General features: G+C 50.6%; 2 protein-coding genes across 2 annotated transcripts in view; both read left to right on the forward strand.

Moving 5' to 3' along the window:
• The window catches only part of LOC130577972 (thymosin beta-12-like), a 12,274-nt gene extending 8,732 nt beyond the window's left edge, over positions 1-3,542 (forward strand). The window contains exon 3 of the mRNA XM_057373720.1: positions 3,481-3,542. Coding sequence (XP_057229703.1) covers positions 3,481-3,542 — 62 coding nt within the window. The remainder of the gene's footprint in view (positions 1-3,480) is intronic.
• Positions 3,543-5,764: 2,222 nt separating this feature from the next.
• WNT8A (Wnt family member 8A) lies at positions 5,765-9,171 on the forward strand. The gene is made up of 6 exons (XM_057373699.1): positions 5,765-5,930; positions 6,026-6,059; positions 6,272-6,410; positions 7,258-7,383; positions 7,486-7,628; positions 8,611-9,171. The coding sequence occupies exons 1-6, from the start codon at positions 5,860-5,862 to the stop codon at positions 9,169-9,171; spliced, it is 1,074 nt and encodes a 357-aa protein (XP_057229682.1). The 5' UTR covers positions 5,765-5,859.
• Positions 9,172-19,012: the final 9,841 nt, after the last annotated feature.

Here is a 19,012-nt window from a genome sequence, read left to right on the forward strand (position 1 = left end):
GGGCTGTGTCAGCTATCCCGAGGTTGTTCTGGCCGAGGGGTTGCTGCTCAGCTCTTGTCCCGGCTGCTGTTTGAGGTGTCCAGCCGGGGCTCTCCGGTGTCCCCCCATGTGGCACCCCGGGCACGGTGGGTGTGACACGGGCTGGGSCGGGTGTGCGGTGCGGGGAGGTCCCACAGGGGGGAGCTTTGTCACCAGCCTGCGGGGACACGGCCCGGACACTGCCGGGACATCCCGCGGGCATCCCCAGCGCCGGGAGCCTCCGCTCGCTGTGCCCCGGGCTCGGTCCGGGCTGGGCTCCATTTCCATCCTCACCGGGGCTGGGCAGAGCTCCCTCCAAACCCCCACAGACCAGGGGTTCCAAGCTGGTCTGGGATTTACGACAGGAATATGATGAAGGAAGTGTGATCCTAAAGGATGAACTGGGAAAAATTCATCCCTTGGAGGGTCCTGGCGGGTGTCTGTGCTTGGAGGATGCTGATGAGCTGAACCCCTGAGCCAGGTCCCCACCTCACATATTSCTACTGGATCAACTTTAAACTGAACTGTAAAGGCTCTGAACTGGTTTAGTAAAACCAGAGACTCTGCAAAGAACCGCCATCCCACTCTGACCCCAGGTAACACTGGAGATGTCTCCTCCCACCTCAAAGATGAATAAATGYCCCTGGCACCATCAGACTGATGAAAGCGATGTGTGAGCATGGCGTCAATGCCCAGCTGCACCATGAAATCAGAATGTGGAGCTCAATCCTGGGGAAGACAGGCAAGGCAAGAKGGGTTTCATCAGAAGGGGCCACAGCAAAGTGCCAAGTGGGCACTGRAGGGGGAACAAACCCCACAGCAGCRCTGGCTCYCACTGCCTTMRTGGGCAAAGCTGRTGCCAGAAGCAGCTTTTCTYCTCACTTTGTTTTTCCCAGMTTTAAAAGAATTTTTAAAGTTGCTCTCAGTCCGTATCCCTCCAGAGGAAGYCACAGCTTTCTGCACTTGGAATCACCTTTGTCCAAAGAAACAAAGACAAGTTTAAAGAAAATATCCATGGCTCAAATCACCATTTTCTTCTGTGAGTTTTAAAACCWCCCACACCGAGTGTGCCAGACACTGCCAGCAGCAACACCCATGTCATCCAGCTCAGAAATTGAGATCTTTGTCCCTGATCTGTGACATGAAATGGATTGGGGACAGGAGGGATGTCAGASCCACAGCCACAAAGGGGCAGTGCAAGGACCCATGCTGGGAAAGGACGGGGAGAACTGCGTGAGCCAGGTTGTAATCAGTTAATTTAACTTGAGTTTGGCTGGGAATAATTAAGAAGGAGGTGATAATTTTCCTCTGTATCAAGTGCCCAATCTCTTCCTGGACAGGCTTTCACGTGGGAGGTGACACTTTGCCAGGACACAGATCTGGTCACCGCATGCAGATGCCCAGGCAGTCACTGATCTGCTGCACCAGCACCGTTTGCATGACATTTCCTTTACAGAGGGAAAAACAAAACACTTGGCCCTGCTCTGTAAGGCTGCTGATAAACAGCCTTGTCGGTGTTGGGGACACACCTAAAGGAGGCACATGAGGTGAGGCTGCTCAGGTCCCAGAGCTGCCTCTCCAAAGCTGACTGTCCAGAGCTTCCCCCAGAGATGGACTGTGCTGACCACGGGGAGAACATTCCCCTGCAGACACTGCCCCTGGTCAGCTGGGCTGGAGGGGCACTGACCCATCTCCCAGAGCATCCTCCCCACCACAGTGGGTCATCCATCTCACTCCTGACACGTGAGGAACCCACAGCAAGTTAAATCTGTCTTGAGCTCCTTTTTTCTACCTCTTGTTGATGGAATAAGAGAGCTTTTTCCTCACTTATTTTCTCCATCTTCTCCTTTCTAGCCTAAACACAACATCCCATACACGCAGACCCAAGAGCCCTGCAATGTTCTCAGGCCTTTTTCCACAATCCACATCAAGACATTCCCAAATCACCCTGACAACCCTCGCTGGGAAGCTCTGTCCCTGGCCAGCTTGTGTCTAGAAAAATCAGAATTTGGTCCCAAACATCATATTTTTTTCCTTCCTGGAACCAAAAGGTACAACCTGAAGCCTCCTGGGGTCCTGGTTTCTGTCCCAGTGCACGTTTCCTTCAGTACACGAAGCTCTTGCCCTGGACTTGCTGATGAAGTTCACTGCTCACAGTGCATGAGGCTGTGCAGGGAACCAGGGCTAAGAGTCAGATGGAAATCTGGGTGCTTTGATACACCTGAGGGGCACAAAGGGCTGTGAAGAGACAGGAACTCCTTGGGAAAATTCTATCCCTGGGAAAGCACGCCCTAAGCTGGCTCTGGTGGCTGTTTTAACCATGTTTTCAGGGAATATCAGTCTTGTTCTCTGTGCCAAACAGGCACAAAGAGGACCAAGCCTGTGGGGTAGGTGTGGTACAATACCTGATTCCAGTTACATCTCCATCCCCAATTACTATTCATTAATCAAAACAGATTCATTATACAGGCAAAACTCCCACCAGCATTGCCAGGGCCAGGGCTTGGGTCCTGCCTCTGCTCCTGCTGGGACCTGCAGCGGAGCAGAGCAATGGGGATGTATTTTCCCCAATAGGGGCAAACTGAGAACACTAAAATTAACAATTCCTGGCAGAGCTGGGTGTGCAGGAGGGCTGCTCTACCCTGCTCTGGGATGGAGCACTGTGCAGCCCCTTTGCTGTGTGAACACCAAGGGGCTTGGGGGGCTTCCTGGGGCGAGCACCATAAAACATCCTCCACCTCAGCAGCCAGGGGGTGGCTTTCTAATTACCCAGGTGGGTTTCTATTGTCAGGAGGGCAGCAATGCAGGATTTGACGCCAGGGCTCTGAATGTGTCACCTGCCGAGGGCAATTTAGCAAGTGGCCTGTGGTTTATTTTCCTGTTGTCCACAGCCACGGGGCAACACAAGCCAAGACCCGACCCCTGTGGGACCTGCCACCCTGATAAACTGATTTACCTCATGTCTGCCTTCCCTTAAAACCTACATTGTGGTGTGAAAAGGGTTTGGGGGTGTGTGGGGCTGTATTACTACTGTTGTCTCTTTAATTGGGGCAGATACCAAAATGCTTTGGGATTTTGACCATCCCATGAAAAGTGCTGGCTGTTTGGTCAAGTAGCAAAAAAAAAAAAAAAAAAAAAAGAAACAAAGCATCAACATTTGATCAGTTAAATCAAGGACACTGCTTTCCCAAGAGCCTGTCCCTCAGCATGGCACGGTACAGGCTCAGATGCCACCTCAATTCTGGGCAGCTGACACTGGTGAGATCCTGGCTGCCCAGAGCCACTGGCAGAGCACATTCTGCAGAACAAGATACATTCAACAGATTTTCCTTAGAGATTTCTTTTTCCTCATCCAACACCAAACCAAAAGCAAGTCGCTAGGCAGTGGAAAATCAAAGTGAAACCACCTTTGGTGTAATTTTCCAGATGCCCCATGATGTGACCAGCATTCTGTTCCCACAGTCGATGGAGGAACACCCAGCTCTGCAGCCCCTCAAGCCCAGCTGGGCTTGGCCAGTGACTGATGGAACAAAGCACCAAAATCAGCTTCTGAACCCAGCTCAGCTCTGCCACTGATTCACCCTGAGATCTCCACACCAYCCATTTCTGTGCCTCAGTTTACCCAGCTGCAAACAGATGTGTATATTTAATCTCTTTTACTGCAAGGACGTTGCACCAAGTGGTCTATGAGTGCAAATTTATTAACACAGAGAGACCCAAGTCGTCTTTCCCTAAGGTGGAGAAGTCCAGCAGCCATCCAGCTGGGATCCCTGCCCTCCTGGCTGGGTGACTGCAGCAGTGCTGGCCAGGCCTGAGCAGTTCATGTGGAAAAAGCCTGGAGCAGCTTGTATGGCTTGTCCCAGCACGCTGCTTTGTTTGCTGACAGCTAGCACAAGTGACAACGTTATGAGTGACTTTTAAGATYGCTGTGACTTTAATTAGAAAGGACAATTTTAATAGCCTGGGCAAAGAGCTGTGTGGTCCTGCCAGCGGCTGCTGGCGGCGCAGCTCACGCCCAGGGACGCTGTTATTCCTCTGGCATGTGATAGGAATATCGTGTGTGAACTGACAGAGCAGACACGCCAACATTTTTTTTAGCTCCACAAGCTGTCTCAGACAAGAAAATAACCCATCTATGTGCCCGCAGGGGCAGCCAGACACAATCCCCCAAAATTACCTGTGTGCACGCAGAAAATGCATGCAGATTTCCGAGCTGTATGCATGGGCTTCCATCAATGAGCTTCYCCGATACATGGGAAACACTTCATTCCCAGTAACTGTCCTTTGACAGCTCTAACAAGTAGGAACGGTTCGGGAGGGTGCTGATTAAAATGCTGACTCACAGAGGGTTTTCCACGTTGGTGGGGCTGCACCAGCTTTGTGCTCACTTGGAAGGTATTTTGCGTCGCTGCTTTTCAACCAATCTGCAATTTTAAYCCTGTGATTACAAACGGGTTGTTTGTGGCTTTGCCCAGCTGACCCCAGGTTTCCCTTCTGCAGGGTCTGGAGGGAGAGGGCTCTGCTCCTCTCTGGTGGGCAGCAGGACAGGGAGGATCCCTGTGTTTTCTGCAGCCAGGAGCAGTGAGGAGCCGGTCTGTGTGCCCTGCACAGGAGCACAGGAGTGACAGATCCCCAGCAGCGGGACCTGAGCCCACAGCCTGGCCCTTCAGACACCAGCTGTGAGGTGTCACAGCCCAGGACACATTGCTGGCTCTGCAACGCTCTCATTTCATGCTGGAGCTGCCGGGATCCCTGGCCAGGGTGAGCCAGCTCCCAGTGGGACTGTTCACCCACAGGAAAACAGAACAAAAAGTTTCCATGAGCACCATCTCCCCATTCCTTCATCAGCTGCATTGCAGCTCCTCACAACCCATAATGACACTGGCTGTAACTACCAGAAGGCTTTTTTGGGTTTCTTCAGATAAGGATTTTCCTTCCCCAAGCCCAGCTTATGGCTCAGCAGCAGCAGAAGCCCCTCACTCCACTCAGGCCATGGGCAGCTCCTGCCTGGAGCAGCAGCAGCCGTGCCTTTTCTGCAGCAGCCTTCCCCGTAAGGAAACTGCCAACCCCAGAAAACTGTTCCCCTAATTACAGCCTTGGAGCATGGAGAAAACCACATAAATGATTCACACAGTGTTCCCAAGCTGCAGCCGCGTAAATTAGAGAGATTTCCAAATGCTCCCGAGCCACGCTCGCTGTTATCAGGATGGAAATGCAGAAACTTTCATCATGAAGAGGCAAGGAGGAGAAAACCCTGCCGTTAAACGCATCTGTGCAAACCAAGGAGACCTGGGAGGTCTATTCCCTATGGATCTTTACAGAAGGGTTGTTAAACTCCTCAGGGAGTTCTCATAGGAGGGAGCAGGCAGATAGGAGGGGAACTATAGAAATGCATCCGCTTGTTGTTTYGGAGGGACTCGGGGATGGAGCCTCTGCTGGCAAGGAGGGGATGAAAAGGAGAAGAGGACTTGGGGCCAGCAGAAAGGGATGGCTGGTGGCGGGGAAGAGAGTTAAAAGTGTCCCATTGTTAGGGAAGTTTGCTCTCCTTCAGACCATCCCGCTCCCAGGGACACCGCGCCGCCTTTTGAAGTGCAACCTTAGGCGGTTCCTTGTCACCCATTGGAGAGGGAGCTTTTTTACCACATTAAGTCATTGGGTAGCAAATGAATGGGGGGTTTTGACTATTCACAACTTCACCTTATAAATATCAGGGTTGGAGGTTCCTGCAGCTTTGCTCCATCCCCGTAGCTCACCTTGGGAAGGAGTGGAGGGAGGCGGCCCTGCTTCCTCGGAGACCTGCAGAGCAGCCAAAGGGATCCAACCCCACTSCTTGTGCCAGCCATGAAGAGAAGCACCCTCCTCATCCTCTCCATCACTGGGGTCTACAGTGCCATCCTCCACACAGCAGCATGGTAGGGTCCAACTCCGTGCAAAGGGCATTTTTTTAGGGATGCTCTTCAGCCTGCGGTAAGGTGTTGATTGATTTATTTTATTTTCTTTGTTTCAGGTCTGTGAACAACTTTCTGATGACAGGACCTAAGGTAATTAACATACGGACTGTCAGGAATTTAAATGGAGTGATTTTGTTTTGCAAATGGGAAACAGTACTTTCCAASGAACCAGACTTCCCAGAGCATATCGGCTCCAAGTCCTGCCAAGTACAGAGGGAAAGGACTCGCAACCCGCTCGTGTGTGTTTTCACTGCTAAACGCTAAGGCAGGGCGGATTTTAACCCCGCTGTTTCCCGTGCCAGGCGTACCTGACCTACTCCGGCAGCGTGGCGGCCGGGGCGCACAGCGGGATGGAGGAGTGCAAGTTCCAGTTCGGCTGGGAGCGCTGGAACTGCCCCGAGAGCGCCCTGCAGCTCTCCACCCACAACCGGCTCCGCAGCGGTGAGTGCGCCTTCACCTGCAGCACCGCTCCCACCCGGAGAGAGCTGCGGATTTAACTGACTGATGGACAGGGGCTCCCATGTCCCAAAAATCACAGCTGGTTTTGCTTTGTCTGTGTTAATTGGTGTTATAAATAYCACTGATATTTTTGTAGGGATCCCAACCCATCCTTCCTGCAGGGCTGCTCCATGGTCTGCTCCTTCTGCTTTGTGTGCGGTGCTGGAGACTCCTGAGCTTCCAGCGGGGAGAAAGGCAGGAGGGGAAAAGGGAGAAACCAGAGATGAGCACTGAGAAAATACCTTCATGAGAAAGATGTGGATATATTTCCATATTATCTATTTCAACAGGCAGAAGTCTCCCTTTCCCCAGAGCAGCATCTGTATTTGGATCAGTTTAGAAAGCCAAAAAGGACTACAGCAGGAGTGTGGGTGCAGACAGCTGTTAGCACAGGCTCAAAGGATCAATGACCATTTTCTCCAGCAGGCAAGATCAAAGCACAACATCCCCTCAGGCAGGGAAGGACAGAGATGAACCGAGTGCTAGGTGAAGGGAGAAATAACTCACCTCRGCCAGAGCAGGACTGTGGCACTGCCTTAAAATCCTACCCCTGTCAAGTTCCATCTYCTGTATGGAAACCTGCATAATATTATACCAAATATAATAACCTGTGATKCTGGAGCCTGCAAAGATCCAGTCATGAGCATTTCATTTCTGTAGCACCTCACCTTTTGCACAGAGCGTGTGGGTATTTTCTCCTGGCACCTTTGCAGCTCAGATCATCATTCCTGATAAGCCGGGGCTGATGTCCRTATTTGCATGTGACAGCTTTATCCCCTCTCTCCCCCAGCCACCCGGGAAACCTCCTTTGTGCAYGCCATCAGCTCTGCCGGGGTCATGTACACCCTGACCAGGAACTGCAGCCTGGGAGACTTCGAGAGCTGTGGCTGTGATGACTCCAGGAACGGCCGTGTGGGTGAGTGACCATCCCAGGACAGACTGACCACATCCCTCTGTCCTGCACCCAGCCCCACGGGCTTTGGGGCAGCTCTGTGCTCAGCCTGTGTCTGCCTTGCAGGTGGCCGAGGCTGGGTCTGGGGAGGGTGCAGTGACAATGTGGAGTTTGGGGAGAAGGTTTCCAAACTCTTTGTGGACGCCTTGGAAACGGGACACGACACCCGCGCGCTGATTAACCTGCACAACAACGAAGTGGGGAGRCTGGTAAGTCAGACTAAKAATAATGATAATAATAGTAATAATAATAATRTCTATATTRAAAACAAAATCTAGGCTKTTCAGGTCCCCATTTTCAGGCCCCTGTGACAATCTAGGCCCTGAAATGGTTGCATGGGGGGGGGGGGGAAAACCAGAATCTGGGCTTAGTCTTCAGCACAGGGAATCACAGCAAGAGCTGTTCCCACCTCCAGCTCCTGCAGCTGTGTAATGCAGTTATCTGCTGGCACACACCACTTATTCAGAAATGCCCACCACTTATTCAGAAATGCATGGGGTTTGTACTCACCTCTAGGCTTGTCTGGTGTGTAAAACAAAGCCAGAACTGCCTTCCTTACTTTCTTGCAATAAGCATTTCCAAGGTCTTTGGCCGGGAAGCCAGGTGTGAGCTGGCCCTGCTCACAAGCCAGCCAGACTTGCCCCCACTCCTGCCTGGGCCATGGAAGCACTCAGCATCTTGCCAAACCTCCTTGTCTGTAAAAACAAGGATGGCAACACTTAACATACCTATCTCATAGGGTGTGTCAAGGCTTAATCTCACACAGATACCAGGGATTGGGACCTTATAAATACCAGAGGGAGATAGGCAGATAATATCTGTGAAGTGCTTGGCCTGGAGGAGATGCAGAGAGGAAGGGTATGMTTATTCCAAAGCAGTTTCACACATTTTAAATAAAACTCCTGAAAGGGATGATGGGTCGATGCTGGTGAGTGGCGTGAGAAGGGCATGACCCAACAAAGGCAGTTTTTTTCCTGGCCTGGATTCTCCTGCAAGGGCTGGGGACAAAAGTCTGTGCCCATTTATCTCTGGGACAGATAGTTTTAGTTCCAGGAAGCAAGAGCATCAGCTTGTGTCTTGGAAGGGCCTGAAGTCACGCCAAGCATGAGCCACTTTCAATGCATTGTCCCCAAATGACAAGCATTGTAGAGCCTGAATTTGAGATCTCCTAATTCTCTAATTTTCACCGAGGCGGTGAAAGACACGATGAAGAGAGCCTGCAAGTGCCACGGGGTGTCGGGCAGCTGCAGCATCCAGACCTGCTGGCTGCAGCTCGCCGAGTTCCGCGAGATCGGCAACTACCTGAAGATCAAATACGACCAAGCGCACAAGCTGGAGATGGACAAGAGGAGGATGAGAGCCGGCAACAGCGCCGACAGCCGCGGGGCCACGGCCGAGACCTTCCACCACATCCACGCCTCTGAGCTCATCTTCCTGGAGGATTCCCCCGACTACTGCACCAGGAACGCCAGCCTGGGCCACCACGGCACCGAGGGCCGCGAGTGCCTGCAGACCGGCAAGAACCTGTCGCAGTGGGAGAAGAGGAGCTGCCGGCGGCTGTGCACCGAGTGCGGCCTGCGYGTGGAGGAGCGCAGGACAGAGGTGGTGGCCAGCTGCAACTGCAAATTCCACTGGTGCTGCACSGTGCGCTGCGAGCAGTGCCGGACGCTGGTGGCCAAACACTTCTGCTCCCGCCGCGACTCGGCCGCCCCCAACCACATCCGGCACAGGAGCAGGRGCCACCGGAGATAGGGGACACTTTGGTGCTCTCAGGGTGGGCAAGGATCATCCTGGGGGCTGCAGGGTCAGGTGTGCCCCGTGCCCCGTGCCAGGGGATGGGGTCTCTGCGGATGGATGCGGTGGATGGGGAAGCGCAAGGCGCGGGCGCTGAGCGGCCACGGTCCTTCTGGCTTCTGTGCTTGTCCTCAATATTTACCAGCAGCTTCTTTCTTCTTGTGAGTCACTTTATCTGTGAATCGGACAGAGGGAGGGATTTCACATTTTCTCCTCGTGCCCTGCCATGGGTGGCTGTGCCCATGCCCTCTCCAGAGCGGTGGGTGCGGGTGCTGTGGCCAAAAGTGGCTCCAGCCRGGTGACCCCATCCCCGCAGCCCCAGGTCCCCGCACAGCAGCTGCTTGGCAGCATTTCTGGAGGAAAACTTATGCACTTTGTGATGTGAGAGGAGCTTTGGCAGTGTCGTGGTGTGTATTACCACAACTTCAGCCTTTTGAGGGCTTTGAAGAGTTTACAGCCTTTGTTTACATATTTCCCTTCCCCCCTTTTTTTTTTCCTCACCCTTTTTGAATTTTGTATTTTGGCACAAGAAGCCCTGCAACAAATAGACAGTAGCTTCATGTAWTTGTACTGGATAAAATTAAGCAGTTTACAGTTCCTATAATTTTTTTTGTTTTAAATTAGCAGACAAGAATTCAGAATTCTTTATGCCTAATGTTGTTTATWAAAACGTTGTATTATTGCTTAGCACAATCTGTTTTCATTATATATCTTGAAGAGTTAGATTTTGGACTGTATTTTGCAATAAACCACAATGAAAACAATTGGCTTTTTCCTTCCTGGCTTCCTAGCATTTTCATTTTAGGTGCAAAATTGTCCCTTTCTGTGTAAAACCCAGCACTTCCACGAATTTTCTCACCATTAATCCAAAAGCCACCAAGGCCAGTGAGGTTGGCTCCAGCCTCCAGTCCCCGGAGGGTTGGCTTTAGTACCTATCACCGTAATCTCACCCTCCCCAAGTGCTGAGTATGCAGACACAGCCCGGCTAAAGCTGATTTTGAAGCTCCCAAAGCCTCTTTAATTTGCCTCGACCCGACATCCCCCAGACAATGCGAGGCTGCCCTGCTTTGATGTGGAAAGTGTCACCATCGGCTCTCGCTGCAAATTTCTTGGAGGCACAAGAGGAACCCTTTGAACTGGAGCAGGAGAGAAAATTTGGGGACACTTGTGAATGTGTCTGCTGGTTCCCTGCTGCTCCGGCTCGGGGAGGGCAGGAGGGGACAGCGCTGGCTGTGCTGTCCCAGGGCAGAGCTGTCCTTGCAGGGATGGAGCCGGGCTGTGCCAGCACCCACCCCCACCATGCAGGGCCAAGGATGCTCGGTCTGGTTTGCTCTCCAGCCAGGGGAAAAGAAGTGTAAAACCATCCCACAGCTCTGCCACACTGTGCCCATGCTGCAAACGCTTCGGTGCTGTTTGATCCAGCTCTCCCAATAGCTCCCTGTGCAAACACAGCCTCAACACACACCAGAGCCAGACCAGGGAGCTCCACTAGCAAAGCACACATTTGGGAAGCACAGCTGACTTCCATGCATTTGTTTTATGTAAAATGGGTTTTGTTAAAGCTGGAAGAGTGACACCATCACTGAGGGGAACTTGGCTGACTTCAGGGTGCCTATTTCTAATAAGCTGCCCTACCAAAACAAAAAACCCCAAGATTTTCACACAGTGTTGCCACAACAGCAGTTGCAACCACCAGAATAAAGGCTGAATTTGGAATGATAAAAACAGGCAAACAAAGCCACTTTCCTGCATCTTGAGCACTGGTTGGCTTGTCTGCACAAAAAAGCCCCAAGCTCTCCTGTTGTAATACCAGCTGTATTTGCTTGGACTGTGTTCTGAGACCCCAACAGCTGCAGGCACAGGGTACCACTAAAACCCCACAAAATGAGGTCCCAAAACAACAGTCTCTGTTGCTGTGCTCTCAGAGGAGGGAAACTATTCACCAGGATAACTCCCAAGCACACRTTCCTTGTGTATGCCAGGTGCAGGTTCATAAACCTGGGTTAATCCCAGGAGAGGAGGGCTCCTGGTGAGCAGGAGTGGGCAGGACATGCTGTGTGTCATCTTACCCACTCCTCTGCTGCACCTTTTCAAAATAATATTAATGCAGAAAATAAAAAACAACAGGTTTGCAGGTGGCAACAGCACCAGAGCAGAGCTCTGGCCCACACACACTCCATCCCAGAGAAATAGGGCTGGAGAGAAAAGTAGAGATATCACTGCTGAGACCAATCCTTTTCCCCCTGAGCCGTCCCATTCCCACCAGCTCAGCATTCATATCCACCCCGTTGTATTTAAATGCTGGAGATGAACTGTTCTTCCCTAAATTTGTCTAATTGCTTTTAAAAAGCCATTTAYATTTCTGGCACCCAGACTCTCTGAGGCAACGAGCGAGTTGTGCCCRAAAACCAGAAACCAAATGGAAATCAAAGCAAACTCAGGGGTAAGTTACACACCATCCCAATGCCYGGATTTCCATTCTCTTTTTATACCTTGCAGAGCCAATACCGAGACCGAACAAATACAAAAATCAACTCTATGGCTTAGAGTGGCACCTTGCCAGAGATATTASTGTGCTGGAGAAGCTGAAGCTTCCTCATCCTCCCCCTTGTTGCTTGGATACAACAGTCATCAATTSTCACTACATTCAGTACAAAACAATAGAAATTCAGGATCGTCTTAATCCATCACAGCGCTGTCAGGGAGCCCTGACACCCCTGCCTGCTGCTGTGGTTTCTGGAATAACCYTCACAGAAACCCCCTGGGCACGGGGGAGCACAGGGAAATAAACTCTGAGGATGCCACGGCACTGAGCTCATCATTTCATTTCGACTGTGATTTACCTGGGCAGCAAATTCCTGCAGAGAGCTTTCAGAGTGAGCACAAGCACACAGAGCACAGCAAAATCCTGTCACCAGCTGCTCTGTAAAGGCTGCTCTGTAAAAGCCAAGAGGTGTCTGCAGGGATTGGTGGTGCCTTCAGACCTGCACTGGTTTGCTCAGATCACCCAAAGCCAGTTCCAGTTTGGGATCCTGATCCCAGGCACCTGGAACTCGCTGCACCCTGGAGGAAAGGGTGGGCTGGCTCTGTAAAGSCTTGAGGAGGAGCCTGACCACTGTTCCACTGCAATAATATTGTAATAGTGTTGATCCTAATCACAGTGAAAATATAAAAATCTTAATCTGGGCCAAGTGCTGCATGAACTCAAACCAAAATCCTGCTGCCTGTCCCCCGAGAGCTGTCAGCACTGCTTCTCCCCTGGAGCAGGGGCATTTCAGGCAGGGCTGTGGAGCCACTTGGACAGTTCTGGAGTGGCACCTTCATGTTTGAGAGCCACTGCCGTAGACAGAGCATCCTCTTGATAGGAAATCCATGGAACAGCAGTGGAATCAGCCCAAAATCACCACTGCCTTTGTGGAGGTTTAACACCGATGTCCCAGCAGYGTGTTTGTGCCTTTATTGTGGGAGAGGGATGGTTTGTAGTCCATGAGAAAGGGAAACACCCTCCAAATGATGTAATAATACAGTCCAGCTACAGCATCACCACAGACCAGGGCAGGTTTGTGTCAGAGGTGTCTGCTCCCCTATTGAGGGTCAGAATATCAGTGTTGGGGTGCTCAGACCCTGATAACAGSCCAGGCTAAGCCCTCAAGCTCTCCCAGTCCTTCCCATTCAACTCAGAACTGTCCCTGTCACTGTTTCACCAGCTGCCTCTTGGCCGTGCCGTGCTGCTGTCCAGCTGTCCATCCCAGCACCCTCACCAGGGACAGCAACCTCCAGTTTTCTTCTGATTTCTCCTTCCCAGCAGGTGGAAATGCCCCCACAGCCTGATTCCCCTTCAGGCAGGAGCATGGGAACAGCTCCCATGGCCTTGGCTGGGGTCACCTCCATCGCTGAGAGGAGGAAGRTGAAGTTCAGGGGTGCCAGTGCCACCCTGAATGGACAGGGACAGGCAGCACATCCTCGGGGCTGCCCAGCACACAGAGCCAGGCTGGGGCTGAGGATGTCACCCAGCACAGAACTGCATCTGTGCTGCTGCTTTTGCTCCTTCTCCCAGAAGAGAGGGCGAGGATGGCTCTGACAGAGCTCACACCATCATCACCACCTGCTTCCACACTCCTGCTCCGAGGCTGAGGTACCTGCCCCAGGACCCCTCTCCCCAACAAGTCACACTGCCCAGGGACCATCTGCAAGCAGAGAACTGAATTTATGTAACTCACAAAGTGCAGGTTCTGCAGATGATTTTGCAAAGGAGTTTGCAGGTGGATGGATTTTGGCCCAGCACTGCTCCCTCCTGCCCTGCTCCCCACCCAAAGCCCCACCACAGCCCCCCTGCATCCCAACAACATCCCTCCTTTCCCCCAGCCTGCATCCCTTCAGCTGTTAAACTCCTTGCCTGCTGGATTACCTTTAATTTATGCCCCCAGTGGCCTTTCATGGATTATAATTCTGTATGAGATGTTTGTGCTGTATCCTCCCCCCCAGTATTAAAGTGTCAGCAGTATATCCCCAGGCCATCCATCTTCAACACTTCCGCAAGGGCTTGGCAATTCTCTGACATGAATATTATGGCTCTCCATGCAGAGCCTCCATCACTCAAGCTGACAAGTGTTAGAATCTCCTCTCTTGAGCAGGGTAAGTGACCTTTTCATATGCAGCGTAGATTCCCGGTCACGCTGCATCTGGTGCAGTGAAACCAGTGAGTGCCAGCAATTCCCTGAAGTCTTAAAAAACAAGTCACGGGTCCTTTTCGACTTGCAAAACCAACCCTTAGCATGACAAAGTTAAAGGGCCTGAATCAGCCCCTGGTTAGCTGCTGCTAGTGCCAGTCCCAGAGAGGAGGATGAAAAAGCATCCACTCCATGCCTTCTGCAGGATTCATTGTCAGGGATTTTCAGGGAAAAATGGGAGATTTGGGTGTCTGGCTTGCTGGAGCACATAGGGAAGATTTTTGTGATCAGTTAGTGACTTCAGTGACTTGGAAACCTCAGCTCCAGTCTTAAACAATATATTTTTAAGTGAGGTGCTTAAAGTTAGATCCCTAAACGCCACCAGCCTGAGCTGCTGAASTCATGGGCTTCCAGTGGAGTGCAAGAGCTTCCCTCTACCTGTGCCTAGAGAGTGGCTGAGGTAGAAAACAACCTTTAAAGCTGTTTTCCAGCTCAGACTTCACAGCTGTGCTGCCCTGGGGACACTCGACAGCGAGTGAATCCCCTGGAGCTGAGCTGTGTGGTGATTCAAGTTAAATCCCTCCTACAAAATTCACGCGTTACCCCAAGTCTTTGGCTAAAGTGGTTCCTAATTTTTTTTCTTCTCTAGAGGGAAAGGCCCTTTCAGAGCAGCTTTGCCATCTTCCCCCTAGAGAGGGACTGGTGGTGGCTCATTGCCAGCACAGAGCAAAAAAAAACTTGTTAACACCTTTTCGKCTCCCTCTTAATAAAGTCGGCAATTAACAGCTTTGCTATTTACAAAACAAATCCTCTTTGCAACACCTGAGAAAAAGAATTACAAGTGTTTCCCAAACATTTCTCAGCTGGGGAGAACAGCTACAATAACTGTGTGCTGGGATGAGCTGCCTGTGCTTTCCCTGGCTGATGTGCATGATTCCCCACGGAATGATGCACACTGTGCTGAACAAGCCCAGCTCTGCTGGAAAAGGCTCTTATCCAAGGGTTTCTCCAAGGAGAGAGAGGTGTACAGAGAGCCATGGTGTCAATTTATTGCCCACTCACTGGTCCGTATTTCTGCTATGGTACAAGAGGTGGGTTTAGGATAGGCTGGTCCCCTCCAAAAATGCCCGGGGGTTGGTGATGTACAGCACATTCCCACCCCTGCAGGGGGATTCACAATCTCCCCCACCTCTGTTTCTGGTTCCCTGCTCTCTCCTAGGATACAATCCATGCCCCMCACTTTGCAAATCACTGCCCTGGCTTACAGTGCAGTAAATTCCCCCTTTTCAAGCAAGCCCCAAGGAGCTGAGCCATATAACTGAAGATTGATGGATTAGAGAAAATCAAATAAATGTAACTTGCCATGTGCTATCAGAATTAATTTTTCCTTCTCTTTTGCTCTCCCGTCCTGCTCTCCCTTTCTAAACACAGAGTGGCTCATATTTTATGTACAAGAAAGATGAGGAAATAAACTTATTTATCTGTAGAGGTAACTGATGGGACAGCTTCACACAAGAGCTCTCCCAGACGAAGGGGACTGGGTCCAAACCCTTCTGGAGATTAGAAAAGACCCTGTTTAAAGTGTGCACCAGGTCCTGGACCCAAACTCATCCCTCCCAGAGGGTCTGAAACAGAGAGGAAAGGAGAGGGAGTTGGTGGTAACTCCAAGTGCAGTAAGGAGCAGACATTGATGGCCACAGCTGAGAAATGTTCACTGAATGCAGTCAGGATGCAAAGATGAGTCACAATCATTTGGGACAGAGGAGTCACAGCCAGAAAATGAAAGAGAGTAAGCCTAAATCTGTCACATAATCTGATAGTTGAGTTTTACAAGCAGTAGGACATGATGGGAAAGAGAGAAGGAGATCTCAAGTGGTATTTTAACTTTTTTTTTCTCTTTTTTTTTCTTCAGTGTCCCATGCAACATTAATTGAAGCCCGTTGTGGGCACGGAGAGAATAGCTCGTCAGGGGATGTGTGAGCACAGAGCCTGGACAGTAAACGGCCCTTCATTTCCTCCTCTGATGCTTTCAGCAGGGCATGGGATGCCATAAAAGATGATAATGACGAGTCAGGGGAGAGACTGTAAAACAGTGGGGAGAGGCACAAGGGTTACCTCACTTGGGCTCAACCTCGGGCCACGCATGGGCTGAGTTTRCTGGTTGTGAGCTCTGCCTGGGACCAAGGCTGCCCTCCCTGTCCCACCTGGCCTGGCTGCCAGCACTCAAACTGGGCTGTGATGAGGTGCCTGCTCTGAAACCTTGGGTTCTGCTGTCAGTGGGACTCTCCTTATTGACTCAGATCAAGCCTGGACACTGGCAAGGGTGAGAACTACTACTCATCCTTCTTCTCAATTCCACAGACCTTTCTGTCAGTACTGTGACTCCTGGCCTGACGCTTCTAGGGGCTCATCCATCAAGATGAGGGTCGTTTTAAGCACAGTAATTTCTATTTCTCTCCYTCTTGCCCAGTGCCTTGAAGCAAAACCTACTCTGACCCAGCTCTTCTGCCAGGCAGAGGCTTCTGCTGGCGGGCTGCCATCAGCTGTGATAGGGACAAGGCAGCTCCTCCCTATCACTAAGTGGATTTTGAAGCCAATGAGAGAGAGAATAATTAAATTAACTCAGGCCTGAGTACCTCCCGAGGTGCCAAGCATTCCCAGCATTGCAGCTGCACCACAGGTGCCTGGAGAGCAGGTAATTCCAGTCAGGGGCAGGCTGCAAATGTGGCTCCCGGGGACATCTCTGCTGGCACAGGAGCACCAGCACCAGCCTGTCCTGGACAGGAGCGCTGGGAAGAGACTCTCAGGATGCCTTTGCTCGAGCCAGCTTGAGTCCAGGGTGAGACAGCTACATTTATGCTTTGATGTGCTCAAGTTAATAAGATTTATCCCAGGGCAAACACAGTTGTGYTTCCCAGCCAGGACTGCTTTACCCTCCTGGCTGTTTCTTGTCCCATGGGCTTTYCCCTGCAGGGTGTCAGGGCTGCCGTCTCAGGTCTCTGTTTTACCAAACAACCTGCTATTTAAATTCTCTGAGAAACATCTATATGCTTTTGACTGCAGCACACTGATTTTTTTTTCTCTCACCTCCTACAGGCTGTGAGACCTGATTCAGGATTTGAGAGAGCCCCTGATTTGGGAATGATCAGGTYACAGCCTGTGCTCAGCTCCTGCTCCCAGGTGTGCACAGGGAGCCTGGCCCAGCTCTGGCCAGCGTGGAGGCAGRGCAGAGGACATCCCCACTGCAGGGTTTTATCTCACCCATCGCCAGAGAGATCACAAATCACTGTCCAGTCCCTTTCARGCAGTCAGGAGCACTAAATTGTACYTCTTGTATCCAAACACCAGCCAATCTCCCAGGGCCAGGCCAGGTACATTGATAAGGAGAGAGTGCAAATGGTCAAACAGGATGGAGCCTAAATTCACAGTTTCCTGTGCTTTAACTTAGCAAGTGCCATATCTACAGAGGAGTCTTTTTTGGATTATCTCCCAYTCCAAAGGGGGCTGTTGTGGCCAAGGACCTGCCACTGCACTGCTTCAGTGTAGAGGAAGTCTGGTTTTGTCATTTCTGTGACACCAAGTACAGGATGCTCAGTACATTGTCAGCACAAATTTAATTACAACTATGATCCAATAAATATTCGGGAAGAGTAACAAACAGTGCTACAAAGAGAACAGAGTGGCTGTCAGCTCCTTCCAACTCCTCAGAGTTTTAAACCCCAGATGGTCTCAGGGGCACTTCCACTCTCTCTGTTCTGTGCAGAAGATATAATTAATTTCCACATCACCCTGATTCGTTCAGTATCATATAAACTATCCTGCCTCCTRACCAAGCTAACCACTGACAAACCCKTTCAGTGCATTCTCTTGGCTGTAAGCAGACACTGACCTCACCCCAGGGAACTATTTTCCTGGAGATGACTTTGGGCACTAAAAATGCAKCTACATCTTGGTAGGTTATTAAATCCACATGTGAAAATAAACTCATCTATCATCTCATGCATGTGGTTTAGCTTCCTTTTAAGAAGATATAAATGCACTAGAGCATCCCATTAAAGYAATTTACATGTCTTGCTTTATTTTCCCAGACAGGCCATTTCTTCTGTGGAGATTACTGGCTTTTGAAAAACATATTGAGGAGTCACAGAATAACAGAATTAATCTTCAGGTGCAACTCCCTGAACAAACACCACCCTGACCTACGTTCTGAAGGATGGTGASTTTTTGCACACACCCCTTCAACCTCAAGACATTTCTTTTCAAAGCCACAYGGTGACATCAAGGCCCAGAGGCTGGAGAAATGAAAGCAGAAAGCAGCAAAGCTCTGCTGAGATGAACTCCACAAGCACTCGAGTGCCAGGAASAGGCAGGGAGCAAGGGGACATTGGGACATTCCATCTCCTGCTCACCCTCTGCACCAGTGTGCAGCTCCTTCTGTGAGGGGCCAGAGACAAAGCCTCATTTTCTGAGACACCAGGACAGACATTCTCTGCTGCCTGAAAGACATGAATTCTCAAGACAGCTAAATAAATAAAATGAGAGAAGATCATGATAGAAAAAAAAAAGACAACCAAAATCCTTTAAAAAAGGTTTGGATGTGCTAGTCATCCTTCTTAATTCCAGCTGTGTTCCTGTCACCATGGACATGTTGGCTTTCACCCAGCTCCTCAAAGGTTTGACTGCTAATCCACCCACCAGTCCTTGAGGAATAACCCCCTGGAGACATCACCTGGGTTAGAACAGTCCTCACTTCTCAACAACAGCACTTTATGGCCCTGACTGCCTCTGCTGTGGCMTGTTTTCCATTGCAAGTCTCACTGTGACAAATTACAAATTACTTAAAAACACTCCTTCCACATTAATCATGTAAGAGGAACAAAATACTTTGTGCCAACATTCTGACACTTGCCCTGGAGAGCCCTTTTCTCCTGGAGAGTGGAGCCCATTGGTTTGCCAGAGCAAGATAATCAAAGCTCAATCATCACATCAGGCCTGGACATCTCAGTGAGGGATGTACAAGAGAAGGTTCTAAGAAAAGARGCAAATTTATGCTTCCTGCAATGATGAAGACAAATGTATTGATTGAGCTTGAAGGGATGTAAGAAAAAAAAAGGTTTCTTTTTTGTAAA

This window comes from Malurus melanocephalus, unplaced genomic scaffold, assembly GCF_030028575.1.
Source record: "Malurus melanocephalus ecotype Western Australia unplaced genomic scaffold, MMel_1.1 scaffold_205, whole genome shotgun sequence".
Classification (NCBI taxonomy): domain Eukaryota; kingdom Metazoa; phylum Chordata; class Aves; order Passeriformes; family Maluridae; genus Malurus; species Malurus melanocephalus.